This window comes from Bubalus kerabau, chromosome 23, assembly GCF_029407905.1.
Source record: "Bubalus kerabau isolate K-KA32 ecotype Philippines breed swamp buffalo chromosome 23, PCC_UOA_SB_1v2, whole genome shotgun sequence".
In the NCBI taxonomy this organism is placed as follows: Eukaryota; Metazoa; Chordata; class Mammalia; order Artiodactyla; family Bovidae; genus Bubalus; species Bubalus kerabau.
Window position 1 is genome coordinate 15046661 of NC_073646.1, and position 12132 is coordinate 15058792.

Below are 12132 nucleotides of genomic sequence, written 5' to 3' on the forward strand. Positions count from 1 at the left end.
ACATTTTTAAAAAGTGCTGGTTATGCTTCCTTTTCCCTTAGAGTGAATTCGGAAAAAACAGCCTGCTTTTCTTCTCAACAAGAGCCTTCCCCTAGTCTGAAGCAGCTAGGATGCACCGGCTGGCAGTGCCGAGTTCACGCTGCACTTCCCACGGCATCTCCAGGAGCCACAGGGGGCGAGCACATCCCTGCGTGGCCCCCTGTCACAGTAACCACCGGGCCAGACAACCTCCTTCCAGCAACGGTAAGGCACGTACCTCTTCTGGGGATACAAATCATTGCTTCACTATCTTGTTGGGACAAGCAGATGGTGGTGTCTGGGATCTCTGATATGATATCAATCAACTCACAAACACCATATTCAGTGACATCCCAGTCCTTTGAGAAACACCTAGGTTTTAATCATGGAGATGGGTGAAGAATGAGAAGCAGTACTTGCCAAAATCACTTTTTAAGTTTTTCCCAAAGAATGCTGAATGGAAAACTTAGATCATTATTCTTAAATTCGGAAGAACAAGTGTCTTAAAATATTTGTTTTTATTTTTTTCTCAACTCACCAATGATAAGCCTGTGCGAATTCTTTCACAATGACTTGTTTGCTGGCTTGGGATTTGAGAAGTTTCAGTAGATCCTGAGTAAAGCGCTTCACCTGGGCTCTGTGGGTAAGGGTCAGCAGACGTTTGGAGCCCATTCCAAGAATCTGCAAACCAGACGCTTGGGTTATTTACGCTCCTAAGACCTTGGCAGAGCCTGACTCTCTTTTTGATGGCTTGGGCTCTCTCTCCTGTTACCGCCCTCAGGGTACAAATCCTTCTGTACGATATCTGCACTTTGAAACACAGGTAGATAAACGAAGTGTGGGTGTCAGAATGAACAACTGCTCACGTGCCTGGGATCCCTTTTTTTTCCTCGCATACTCTTTCCTGAACAGTCACATGTTATCAGCCTGGGCAACTGATTTTGTCTCTAAAAGACAGCTCAAATTTTGCAGGCCATGTTTACAAGTGGGAAGCGATTATCACACTGTAGGTTAATAGGCAAAGACTCCTTAGGAAGCTCTGTCAGGTTCCAGTCCAATAACTGGTCTTGAACTCCTTCATGAGGAAAGTAAGCCCGTGTTACAGCAGCTCCTATGGAAGAGTTAGAGAGGACTGTGCTAGGAGGAAGGAGGGCAGTCTACAGAGGTGAGAAGGAAAGTACTCCTCAGTGCACTTAAGAGTTCCTTTTAGTTGGAAACTCACAGCTTTCTGAACAACTGAGAAGACACACACATGTATAAAGAAGTTTTTACGGGATGCTCTGCTCTGACTTCTGAGGAATTAAGTCACCAGCTACCCTGTTTCTTTGGCAGAGAGAGTCAAAGCCACAGAGGGACATTTCCACTGTTAAACAAATGAACTCTCAGCACTCCTTACCTGCAACACATGAGGCACTGCTTCTAACAATTCGATCAGCTTGGAATACCCATAGTCCGATACCCGGCACTGCTTTGCAAAATGATGGTGGTAAGAGGGGATGAAGTTGCTAATCGGTATGACACAGGATGGTTGGTTCTTCAATAGATCAATCACTTCTCTACTGAACTGGATCAGCTGGGGGTTACCCACAGGACTTTTAGAACGCAGAAGCCAAGGGTCTAATACATATTTGGAGAGAAAACAGGAACATGCAAAAGACATAAAGCATGACTGCAGCAGCAGAAAGAGAAATAACTAACCCCGCGCTCCCCGTGTGAACGCAATAATGACAAACGTAGAAGGCCACCCGCTGCTGAACTCTGGTCCTATACAACCCACAGGATAACCCAACTTCTTTACAGACTGGAGAATGCTTTCCCACTGCTTCTGGAAGTCAAGTCGCCAAAGTGAAGCGTGCTTCAATGCAGTGAGAATTTAAAAGAGAGAAGAGTAGTATGGCGAAGGCCAACACAACACTGTGAAGCAATTCTCCTTCAATTAAAAATAAATTTAGCTTCGGAGAAAAAAATGGGGATTCCAAATAAATTAGTTTCAGTTAAAAAAAAAAGGGAAGAGTAGATATAGAGGAAGTTTAAAGCTTAAATGGTTGTATGTCACAGAACCATTTGTGATGTCCTCACTAGCATACTTTTCCATAGAAACAAAATTATAAATGGTTGTTAAGCAGGTAGCCCAGAAGAGCCTAATTAACCCAGAGAGGGGCTGCAAATGTTGCCCAGATAACCATGGAAAGCAATGATGCAGAACTAGCATGAGATAAAACTAAGAAACAGGTTTTCAAATTTATCTTGAATGTTCATATAATTAAGACACTGATTATTTTATTTACAAAAGTATAAATAATCAGATGGAAGCCCTTATAAGGGACTAGTGGGCTAATGACACAGGAGAACGGACAAAGGAGACAGCATAACACGGGGACCTGGAGGGTGTACGTCTGAGGGGCAAGGCTGGGAGAGGCTCCGGTACAAACAGCTCCTTCGTTATCCTGACCTTTCTTTCTACAGGAAGGGGCAGGGGAAGGTGGGAGCTGACGAGGAGGAAGTCTGGGAGGCCAAGGTAACAGTGCTGTGCTCAGGTAACAGGATCAGACACCTGCAGCTCAGAGGTCGCTGAAGCCCAGAATCTCATGCATCTCCCAGATCAAAGGTCCTGGTCCCTGACACTGAAAGAGTTAAATCTATTTTTGCATTGATCAAAGTCAAAAACATCGATCAGAATAAATTGCTGGAGTAAATATTCAGAGAAAATTCCTTCAAAGATCTGAAACGATTTTTAAAAGGCAAGCCAAACAAGCTTTACAAAATTAGATAACTAGAGATTTGTAACTGTGGAATCTGGGTTTAAGAAAAAGTTTTTAAAAAAATAATTTATGCTGGTACTTTCCAAAGTCTAGTTCTGCCAAACCGTCAGCACTTTGGAGTTTTTAAAAGATCAAAGGAGACAACCATGCTGCTTTATGAGGGGCAAACAGTGCTGCTATTTGAGAGAAAGGCCAGCAGCCTGTACTGCAGTAGACCATGGCTTCAAAGGACCAAACACTGAAACCTACCTGTGTTTGGAGGCGGGGGCTTGTTGTGAATCCACTTAACTACTTTGACGCCATTCTGTGCGGTGGCGATGTTCACGCCTGGCACGCAGGTGATGAGGTGTTCCAAGGGGACGCCCCCGCCTCGGTTTTCCTGCACTATTTCCAGTTCACCAAACTCTGCAGCATAACAATCTGGAAAACTGAAGTGGGGCAGGGGAAAAGGTTAATTAAAATAATGAAAAAACAGAGCACCTGGCAAACAGACAGCTGCTCTTAACACATCCATTAATAAGTAATTTCTGCTAAGATGCCCATGGTCTGGCTTTGAAAGTTCAAATGAAATCCTAGAGAAGTGATCACTGTCTCTCTTTGGTACCAAAAATTCCATTAAGTTTTCTAGCGAAAGCGAAAGCGAAGTCGCTCAGTCGTGTCCGACTCTTTGCGACCCCATGGACTGTAGCCCACCAGGCTCCTCTGTCCATGGGATTCTCCAGGCAAGAATACTGGACTGGGTTGCCATTTCCTTCTCCAGGAGATCTTTCTGACCCAGGGATGGAACCCGGGTCTCCTGCATTGCAGGCAGACACTTTACCCTCTGAGCCACCAGGCAGAGGGGGTTAAAAGTAAGGTAACCAGGTTCCAAGCTCAAGCTCCTCTAAACATATTGGTTCAGTGACTTTACAGCAACTTGCTACCACGTTGGCCCCTCTCTTAAGCCTACCACGTGGCCCATGATGTGGTTAAACAGACTAGTGAAGGATACTTTTCTCCCTTAAATGTTGAAATCTACAACTATTTGGGACTGTGCACTCTCACAGTACTTGTGCACAGCACTTCCAACCAGCTCTTCTCTGTGGAGGAGAATCTGCCCCACGCATGCTGATGTTTCTAAAATTCAGCACAAACATGAAATGTTCTTGTTGAAACATCAAGTGAATGAATCCCATGTTAGATACACTTTGACTACAAGTGGTAGCTAAAAACACCAGGCTGCAGCCTGGTACAGTGCGTGCTCGGGGAGAGGCCCAGGCAGAGGGCAGACTTTCTGGAAAGAGGAGAACGAAGGCATCGCAATGGCTTTGACAGTCACCTTAATAAAGGCACGGTGCCCTCGTGTGTCTGCAGAAGACTATGGACCTGGGGCGCAAACGTCTTCAGAGAGAGAATCACAAAAGGAATCTTGTAAGAGTCTGGATCGAATTCATGTTCACTGCGGAAGAGAACAGAAACAGAGAGCTGACATTTCTCAGTGGTCTAAGATGTTCCCAAGGTAACTCTAACAGATGCGCCACGACCTTTTCCAGAATGATTGTTTTTCAAAGGAAATGGGTAACATACCTGAAATCCTTGTTGGGACAGTGCTGCCTGCAGACAGGCTCGTGGTATTCTAACTCTTCAAATATAATAGGGCTGCAGTTTGTTGAGGAGCCGTCGTGAGACTGGGAAGACCCCAAGGGGCTCTGGCGGGCCTGACTGCTGGGTAAGAGACACACCAGCCTGCCATTTCCTTGTTCACGGATTGCAACTGTGTCTGTTAGTTTATACAGATCTGACACATTCAACCTGTGTCCAAACCTAGAAACAAGGAAAAAGAGAGAGAGATGCTGAGTTAAAGAGAATATTTTTCTTCAGTTGTAGAGAAATGCGTGACCTGTTTAGATAAAGCTCTGTAACCAAGAATGGATCCCTGTCTCTTCGAAAAGTAAAACTGGGATAATTCTACTATAAATTCATTCACCATCAAACCAGTAACACTCAGCACTCCTTGCAATCATCCCGGGCCCACTGCCCATTACACTGATTATATGTATTATTTGGTATATGCCCTCCGGCCCCACAGTCTCTGTAAATGCCTCACCGAAATTTCTGAGATGGAAAACTATCTGCTGTAACCCCTGTCAACTTGGCCTCCGCTTCAGTTCCAAATCCCTATTACCTCTCACCATCTCTGCTCCCCTCCCTCAGAGGTATTCCCCTTTCCAGCTACTCCTCACGTCCACTATGCTTCAGTCTCCTGATCTACACTAGACTGGACTCCCCAGTCACCACTCTTGACTTGTGCCTTTCACACCTGGAACACAAAGGCGCAGGATCTGAAGGCAGACAGATTGAGTTCAAATCCTGATTCTACCTGTAAGACCTTAGTCAAGTTATACACTGAACCTACCCCTCAGTTTGCCCGTCTGTTAAACGGGGTGACAATCCCTACATCATAAAGTGGATATGGGGATGACACATGCTATATATGCAGAGTGCTTAGCACACAGTAAGTGCTTGTTCAATGTTATCTGCTCTAATGGTCCCTCCCAGTGCCCTGTCTACATGCTCAGATCTCCCTGCAAACGCCAGTCTTAAGTCTGGTCCCCACACCCCACACTGCCCCGTCCACAGAAACCCGGTCTCCTCTGTGCTCTCTCAGTCTGGAGCTCTTGCATCTCCTCTGAAATGGAAACAGCTGGTCTCTCGAGAGCCGCCTCTGCTGTTTCACCATCCAATCTGCCACCCTGTTCCCTCCAGGATTTTCTCCATAGGACTCTCTGGTGTCAGCTTCCAAGTCACCACAGGTTGCCTCCTCCTCCGCTCCAAACCTCACACCACTTTCTCAGCTCCCAACTCCCCTGAGAGCACTCTGGCCTCTGGGTTCCCGCTGGCTTCCAGGCCCTAGTGGCATTCCACCCAGTTCTGCCCTCTCTCTGGCTCTTCTCCCATTCCTCTGAACTGATCTGTTCCCAGGACTTCCAAGATCATCTTTAGGCAAACAACTGCCGTATCTTCAGAGCTGACTTCTTTCTTGAAGGAGACTCTACATGTGTAGAAGACCCCTGAACTCTCTTCCCAGACATTCCAATTGCTCCCTAAAACTCAGATGCTCAAAGCCAAGATTAAAAACTTACTATACCTCCTAAACAAGCTTTCTTTCTTTTCTATTCCAGCTTAACCATATAACCTTTCCCTCAGTCATCTGGGGCAAAAAACTCAGAATCAAACTGACCTCTACTTTCCACCTTGCCTGCTACATAAAACTAGTTACTAAGCCCTATTTCACGGGCACCTGACACTTCTGTGGGGTCTGGTTCCCGTTCTGACAGTGTCTGCTTAGAGCCGGGACTGGTCCCCACGTTCCGTGTCCCCTTCTCCCCCAGTTCCGTTCACTCCAGCTCAGACACCATCCCTGCCTGAAGCCTTCCCACCACACCTCCCCTCCCCGTCCTTTCTCTGACCTTTCAGTGGCTCCCACTACCCATGCGATCAATCATGGCCAAGCTCCTGGTTCCTTGCACCCTCTGTAACCTCAAGGCATTTTCTCCTTTGTAAGGACGGTTTTCTTTGTTCTATACAATAAATGGTGACTGTCTTTTTCCCTTCCAGACACACACCCCTCACCCCAAAAAATGGGCTGTCTTCCCAGCTCTGCACCCTCCAGAGCCTTTCGTTCCACTGGGATTTGCTGTCTGCTGAGCGCTGAGTACCGAAGACTCAGTATTACGTCTGATCCAGTGCCTGCTGTCCCAGAGCTTACAGTCTAGAAGGTGCCTGAAAACGTTCACTCAATGAATAACAGAACAAATCAGCCAAGTGGAAAACATACAAGTACAGCTTTAGGGACTGAGGTCTAAATTTACTAAAAATAAAAGACGTTTTTAAAATATGTGTTTTTAAAACTGGACTTTCAATCTGAACACAACTGCCTTGGTCTTACTTCCTCCCCTGGCTCCCTAAGAGTTGCTACCAGTGTAAGTCACCCATCAGCATTGGCTAGATCAATGAAAGCAACAACCCTCACTTACTTTTTTTCATAGATATCTGTAAATTTAAAAAGAGGCAGACAACAGGCAGGAGCATCCTGGAGAATGGACATTGTTTCTGCACTGCAAGAAAAACGGTTAGCCCATTAGAGAACAGATGTCTTCCTCTCTGTTCCAAATTGTTTTTAAAAACAAGAGTTCATTAACACAATGTATACACAAAATAAATACACTCATTTATTCTCAGAGTTTGAGCTTCCAGAAAAACTTAAAAGAATGGACTTTAGGAACACAGCAATTAAAGAATATTTAATCATACACTGGGACTTTTATCAGACTCAAGCAGAGATTTCCACACCTGTGTATCAGAAAGCAAAGGGCAGATGAGCCAGTCTCCTGCCACAGTGTAGTTCTACCAGAGAGATGCGAGAGGACTCCCCACAGCTGAAGATATACAACTGAATACACTTAAGAGTGACTGGCTCTGAGCCATAGGATTATGGATTATTCTTCTGTCCCCAGCCTCTTTTATGTTCCTAAAATTTCCAAATTTTCTTCAATGAGTATTATTTTTATTCGACAAAATTAAAAAATAACTTAAAATAATGGTGAAGCTTTGACTTGTCTACGTCGTGAAATGATTACCACAATCAGTTAAGTGAACATCCATCACCTCATCCAGATACAAAATAAAAGAAAAATAACGTTCCCCCTTGTGATGAGAACTCTTTTGATATACTCTAACAACTTCCATGCACGACGGCAGTGTTAACGGTATTAACCATGTTGTACATTACATTCCTAGTACTTGGGTTATCTTATAACTGGAAGTTTGTACCTTTTGATCACCTTCATTCAATTACTCCCCACTCCCCACCTCTAGTAACTACAAAGCTAATCACTTTTTTATGTGAGTTTGCTTGTTTTTTTGAAGTATAATTGGCTGACAAAGGTATATTGTTACTGGTGCACAAATCATTATGCTGTACACCTAAAACTTAAACAGTGCTCTACGTCAAAAGCGTATCATGAATAAAACCATCACCAGACTCCTAAGATTAATCTAATTATAATGTAGATGTATGGGGCTGGGTGTCGATTCGACTTTGAAGATGTACCTCCAAGTTAAGAGCATAGAGCTTTGTAGATTTACCCCTTATAGATAAATCTACCTTCTATTAAAATTGGAAGGTAGTATTCCAGACTTTCTAGGCTTATAAACTTTTGCTGTAGAGGTCCACTATTTTTAGAACCTGTTCTGGATATGTAGCATATTATTTTACTCTTAAATGCCGGCCAAGATTAAGCTGAGATTCATCTTTGATTAATGACTTGAACAAGAGTAAATTATTCTAGTTAGCTTATTACTAACTTCTACCTTATTTCTAACTCTATCAAGAGAATGGGGGAAAAGCATTACTGCATATGTGAGTATTACAAGAGGGTTGGGGATGGGATAAAATCTATTTTTATTATTTCCAAAATTGTTTCTGGGCCAAAAATAACATTTTTGAAACAAACGGCTTGTTCTTTACCTCAGTAAAGAGAGTGATTTATTAGCAGCTCCTGTGGCAAGTGAGACCAGGATTTTCTTGCTGCCAATTTTGTATCTGTGGAGGCTATTCACCGCACCAATAGCTTCTTGTAAGTTCTCCATCTGAACCACAGCTTTGAGTTGATAATCTGTGTGGGGGCTGAGCTCAACACTCTTCACCTGCAGTAGTAAAAAGAAAACAGAATGCCGATCTGCCAGAACCGTGTCCTCTTGAAACTGAAGGTCAATCCCTAAGGAATTCGCTTGTGGACATCAGTGCTGCTGTGAGGGAACCTGTCTGAACACCGCACTTCCGCCGACCACAACGGAAGCAAGCTAGGATGGGTGACCTTCAGGAATGTGACACCAGCCTGGCTGGCCTGTGCTCTGGCACATAGAGCTCGCCAAGACACACCGGGTCTTCTCCAGATCCTGCCAAAACTGAGGCAGAGCCAGTTTAAGAACCAGCAAAAGGAGCATTTTTTAGCAACCTGCAACTAAAAACTGAATCAGACACTGTAAGATGAACAAACAAAAACAGCCAACATCATTCTAGAATCCTGTTTCTGTATTTTAGCAGCTGGAGCTAACTAAAATCCATCAGTGTTTTATTTTCCAAAGACCCACTAAATCCCTGCCCGGGACCACAAGTATGTCTCTGCCAGGCTTCTCGCTCTCTGGGGCTGCGTCCTAAAAACTGAACACACAGCACCAGCACAAGGAGACCCAAGTAAAAAAAGAAGGTGTTCAAACTCGTGAAGCAACACTTACAGCCTGCCTGTGGTTATGTGTGGTGTGTCAAGTGCGCTCATCCTGAAATGCAGCAAGGGGCAGAACAAAGGGAGGAGAGAGAGTGAAAGGTTACCTTGCCGTGCCTAGAAAATGCTTCCTGCATGAGCTGCTGCAGCTCCTTCCGGGACAACCTGTAGTCCAGGTTGCTGATCTGGACGTCAACACCATGAGCGAATGGGTCTGGGCAGTCGGCACCAACGCTCGAATGTGCAGCGTTGAAAGCAAGCGGGGATGCTCTGTTAAAGAGGTTTGGAGACAGATTCCTGCTTAAAACATATGGAGTGAGGCCTAACAACTGTTTAGAAATGTCTTAAAACTGTTATTCTATTTATTCAGTTTATGTCATTTAGATTTTGCTTGAAACTATGTTAAAAACTTTTTTCCGAAATACAGTTTGGTTCTCAAATGTGCTATTTCTTAAAACATCACACTGACTGGACTCATTGTCAGAAGTACTATCTGTTGACACCCTGATTAACAACAACAACAACAATTTTACTTATCATCAAACATTCTTTTGTTGGATTAGTTAAAGCTACAGGAAGAAATTACAGGCAAGGCTGATGAGTTCATTTTCCACTTTGGGTATTTATTCTTAGGAAATCAGCCTGTGATATTAATGTCAGCCATTTACCCTCTCCTCAGCTCTGAAAAAGCCAGATATTCTTGCTCATATGTTGTGGCTTTTCCCCCTGGGAGGAAAACTTTCACATCAATTTGTAGACGCCATTTTACAGGTTCAAAGTCGCTTTCAACAGTGAGTTTTCACCATCCCAGCAGAATAAATACAATGCTAGCGGGAGCTCATGAGACCGAACATGGCCTCACGGCTCCTCCTGTTTTCCGAGCTTTCAGAATTACTCAGAGTAAATTCAGAAAGCTTAAATAAGGAGTTACACAGATGGTTACAGTGGTTTACAGAGACCTTCGTTTCCCAAACAGCTTCCAATAATTACCCTATGAATAAAAAGAACGAATGCATGTCAGTTTAGGCCTCTTTCTCAGCCTGATGAAGTGATAAGGGCGTAGTAAAGACATCTTAATGTGCCCCCATCACTGGCCAAGGACTCCAGGACAGGCTTCTCTGACCTCAGCTTACCAAGATTCCCACATGGAGGATGGAGAAAGGCAAGAAGCAATGCCCCCAAATGCTACCCGAAGAAAAGGGAACTGGTAGAAGAGAGGTGGAAGCTTTCTCTTTTATTTTTATTACTATTTATGGCTCAAACATTTTCAATTTGTAAAATTTTTACTCTAAATTTTTACTGGAGAAGGTTGCGTTACGATGTTGTGTTAAGTTTCTACTGTGCAGCAAGGTCAGCTGTCCCTTCTTCTTTTGGATTCCTTCCCGTTTGGGTCACCAAGAGCATCAAGTAGAGTTCCTTGTGCTGTACGGTAGGTTCTCATTAGTTACCTATTTTATACGTAGTACTAAGGTTTCTCTTATAATTACGCACTTCTGTACTGCTTGAATTCTGTTGAATAAACAGATTACTTCATAAGCCCTTCTACTGCATACAACCACTCCACGGATCAAGACCCACTCACCGAGAAGACCAAGGCTGAGCCGTGAGCAGGGGACTCACTTGCCTGGATGCGATCAACTTGCTAAAAGCAGACGGGTAACTCACTTGGAACAGAGTCTCCTCCTTCTCTTTCTTCTCCACAGGAGAACTGGTGGCACTGCGGGCGCCGAGGCTCTCTTTCCTGGTGGAGGGAAACAGTGCAGGCAGGCGGTCACGTGCTGCCCTTCACAGCAAAACAAGCAGCTGTGAGGGAGAGTAGCGGGACCTACTTGGGATTGGTTTTGTAAACAGATTCTGCCAACCCTGGGGCTTTAGGTGCGGGCGCTGCGGCACATGAGCTTCTGTGAGGAGGCGCCCCCGGCCGCAGGTGGCCTTGCTGGGGCTCACTGCTTCGAGTGCCAGTCTTTGACTCCAGGCGGCACAGCTCCTTAAGAGAGACAAGAGCAAGGGAGTTTAATAGTTAAAGTCTCCAAGATGTGTCAGACCTCGTACAGGAAACACCTGACTTCAAACAGCCTTGAAAATATAGGATAACAAAAACAGTACAGACACACCAAAAGCAGGTGAGCATGTAAAACGGAGAGCCCACAAAAGCAAACCCAGCATAAACTTCAGAAGGCAAGCGGCGTCACAATTACCTGTAAACTTTTCACGTTGGCGTTTCTGGTAGCAGATCCAGAATTTGCCTGCGACCCTTTTCCAGGTGCGGCTTTGGCACTGGAAGGTGACTCACTTATATCTTTGATGAGGCACAGTTTTGGATTCTTAAGTTTCTTGGGAGACTTCACTTTATCAGCAGTTGCGTTTGAACTCTTGGTTTCACAGAGCTCACTGCTTTTTGGAGTAAATGACACGATGATCCTGTTACCAAAGACATCTTCATTTTCCATCCGCTTCAGAGCCCGTTCCGCGCTGTCTCGGTTTATGAAGCGGAGGATGGCGCTGCAGCCTGTGATGTTCAGCACTTTCCCGCCACAGTTATCGGACAGGCGTCTGAGCCTGTTGCTGATGCTCTTGCCGTCTTTGTTGGCCGGTAGGTTATAAACGTAGAGCAGAGTGTGGCACTGTGGACACAGACAAAGTGTTAAAACAGGTGGACTCAGGGGCCCACGCTCAATTACAAAGAACGGTGATCTCCAAACTACAGTGACCTTGGGGGAGGGAGAACAGAGACTTGTATGGGAAAGGATACACGTACTTAGACTGAAAAACACAGAGGAAAAAAAAAAAAGAAATGTATCTAAAATTATCACTCTGGTGAATCAGAAAAAATATGTGGCAAGATTTAATGTTTTGAATAATCAGGTTTTTATTTTAATCATAAGGAATAAAGATCTCTACAATGAATGGGTAACCTCTCACCTAAGATAGTATATTTGACTTAAAGGCCTTCCAGATTAAAACAGGGAGTGCCAAACAGAAGCAGAGGGAGGAAATGTACCTACAGCCAGAAGACGTAAAGAATAACAACAAAAGTCAATTAGAGGTGCAGCTCCAAAGCTTGAAACAGGTACTGCCAGCGGCAG

General features: G+C 44.5%; 1 protein-coding gene across 4 annotated transcripts in view; it reads right to left on the minus strand.

The window, feature by feature from the left end:
* The window catches only part of MARF1 (meiosis regulator and mRNA stability factor 1), a 39619-nt gene that overhangs the window by 14607 nt on the left and 12880 nt on the right, over window positions 1-12132 (minus strand). For all 4 annotated transcript variants that reach the window (XM_055561440.1, XM_055561442.1, XM_055561441.1 and 1 more), the window contains exons 8-19: window positions 11245-11670; window positions 10876-11033; window positions 10629-10787; window positions 9154-9316; window positions 8290-8468; window positions 6797-6877; window positions 4347-4583; window positions 4099-4218; window positions 3030-3208; window positions 1415-1635; window positions 557-699; window positions 257-390 (exon numbers count right to left, since the gene is read on the minus strand). In XM_055561440.1, the coding sequence (XP_055417415.1) occupies window positions 257-390; window positions 557-699; window positions 1415-1635; window positions 3030-3208; window positions 4099-4218; window positions 4347-4583; window positions 6797-6877; window positions 8290-8468; window positions 9154-9316; window positions 10629-10787; window positions 10876-11033; window positions 11245-11670 (2200 nt within the window). The remainder of the gene's footprint in view (window positions 1-256; window positions 391-556; window positions 700-1414; window positions 1636-3029; window positions 3209-4098; window positions 4219-4346; window positions 4584-6796; window positions 6878-8289; window positions 8469-9153; window positions 9317-10628; window positions 10788-10875; window positions 11034-11244; window positions 11671-12132) is intronic.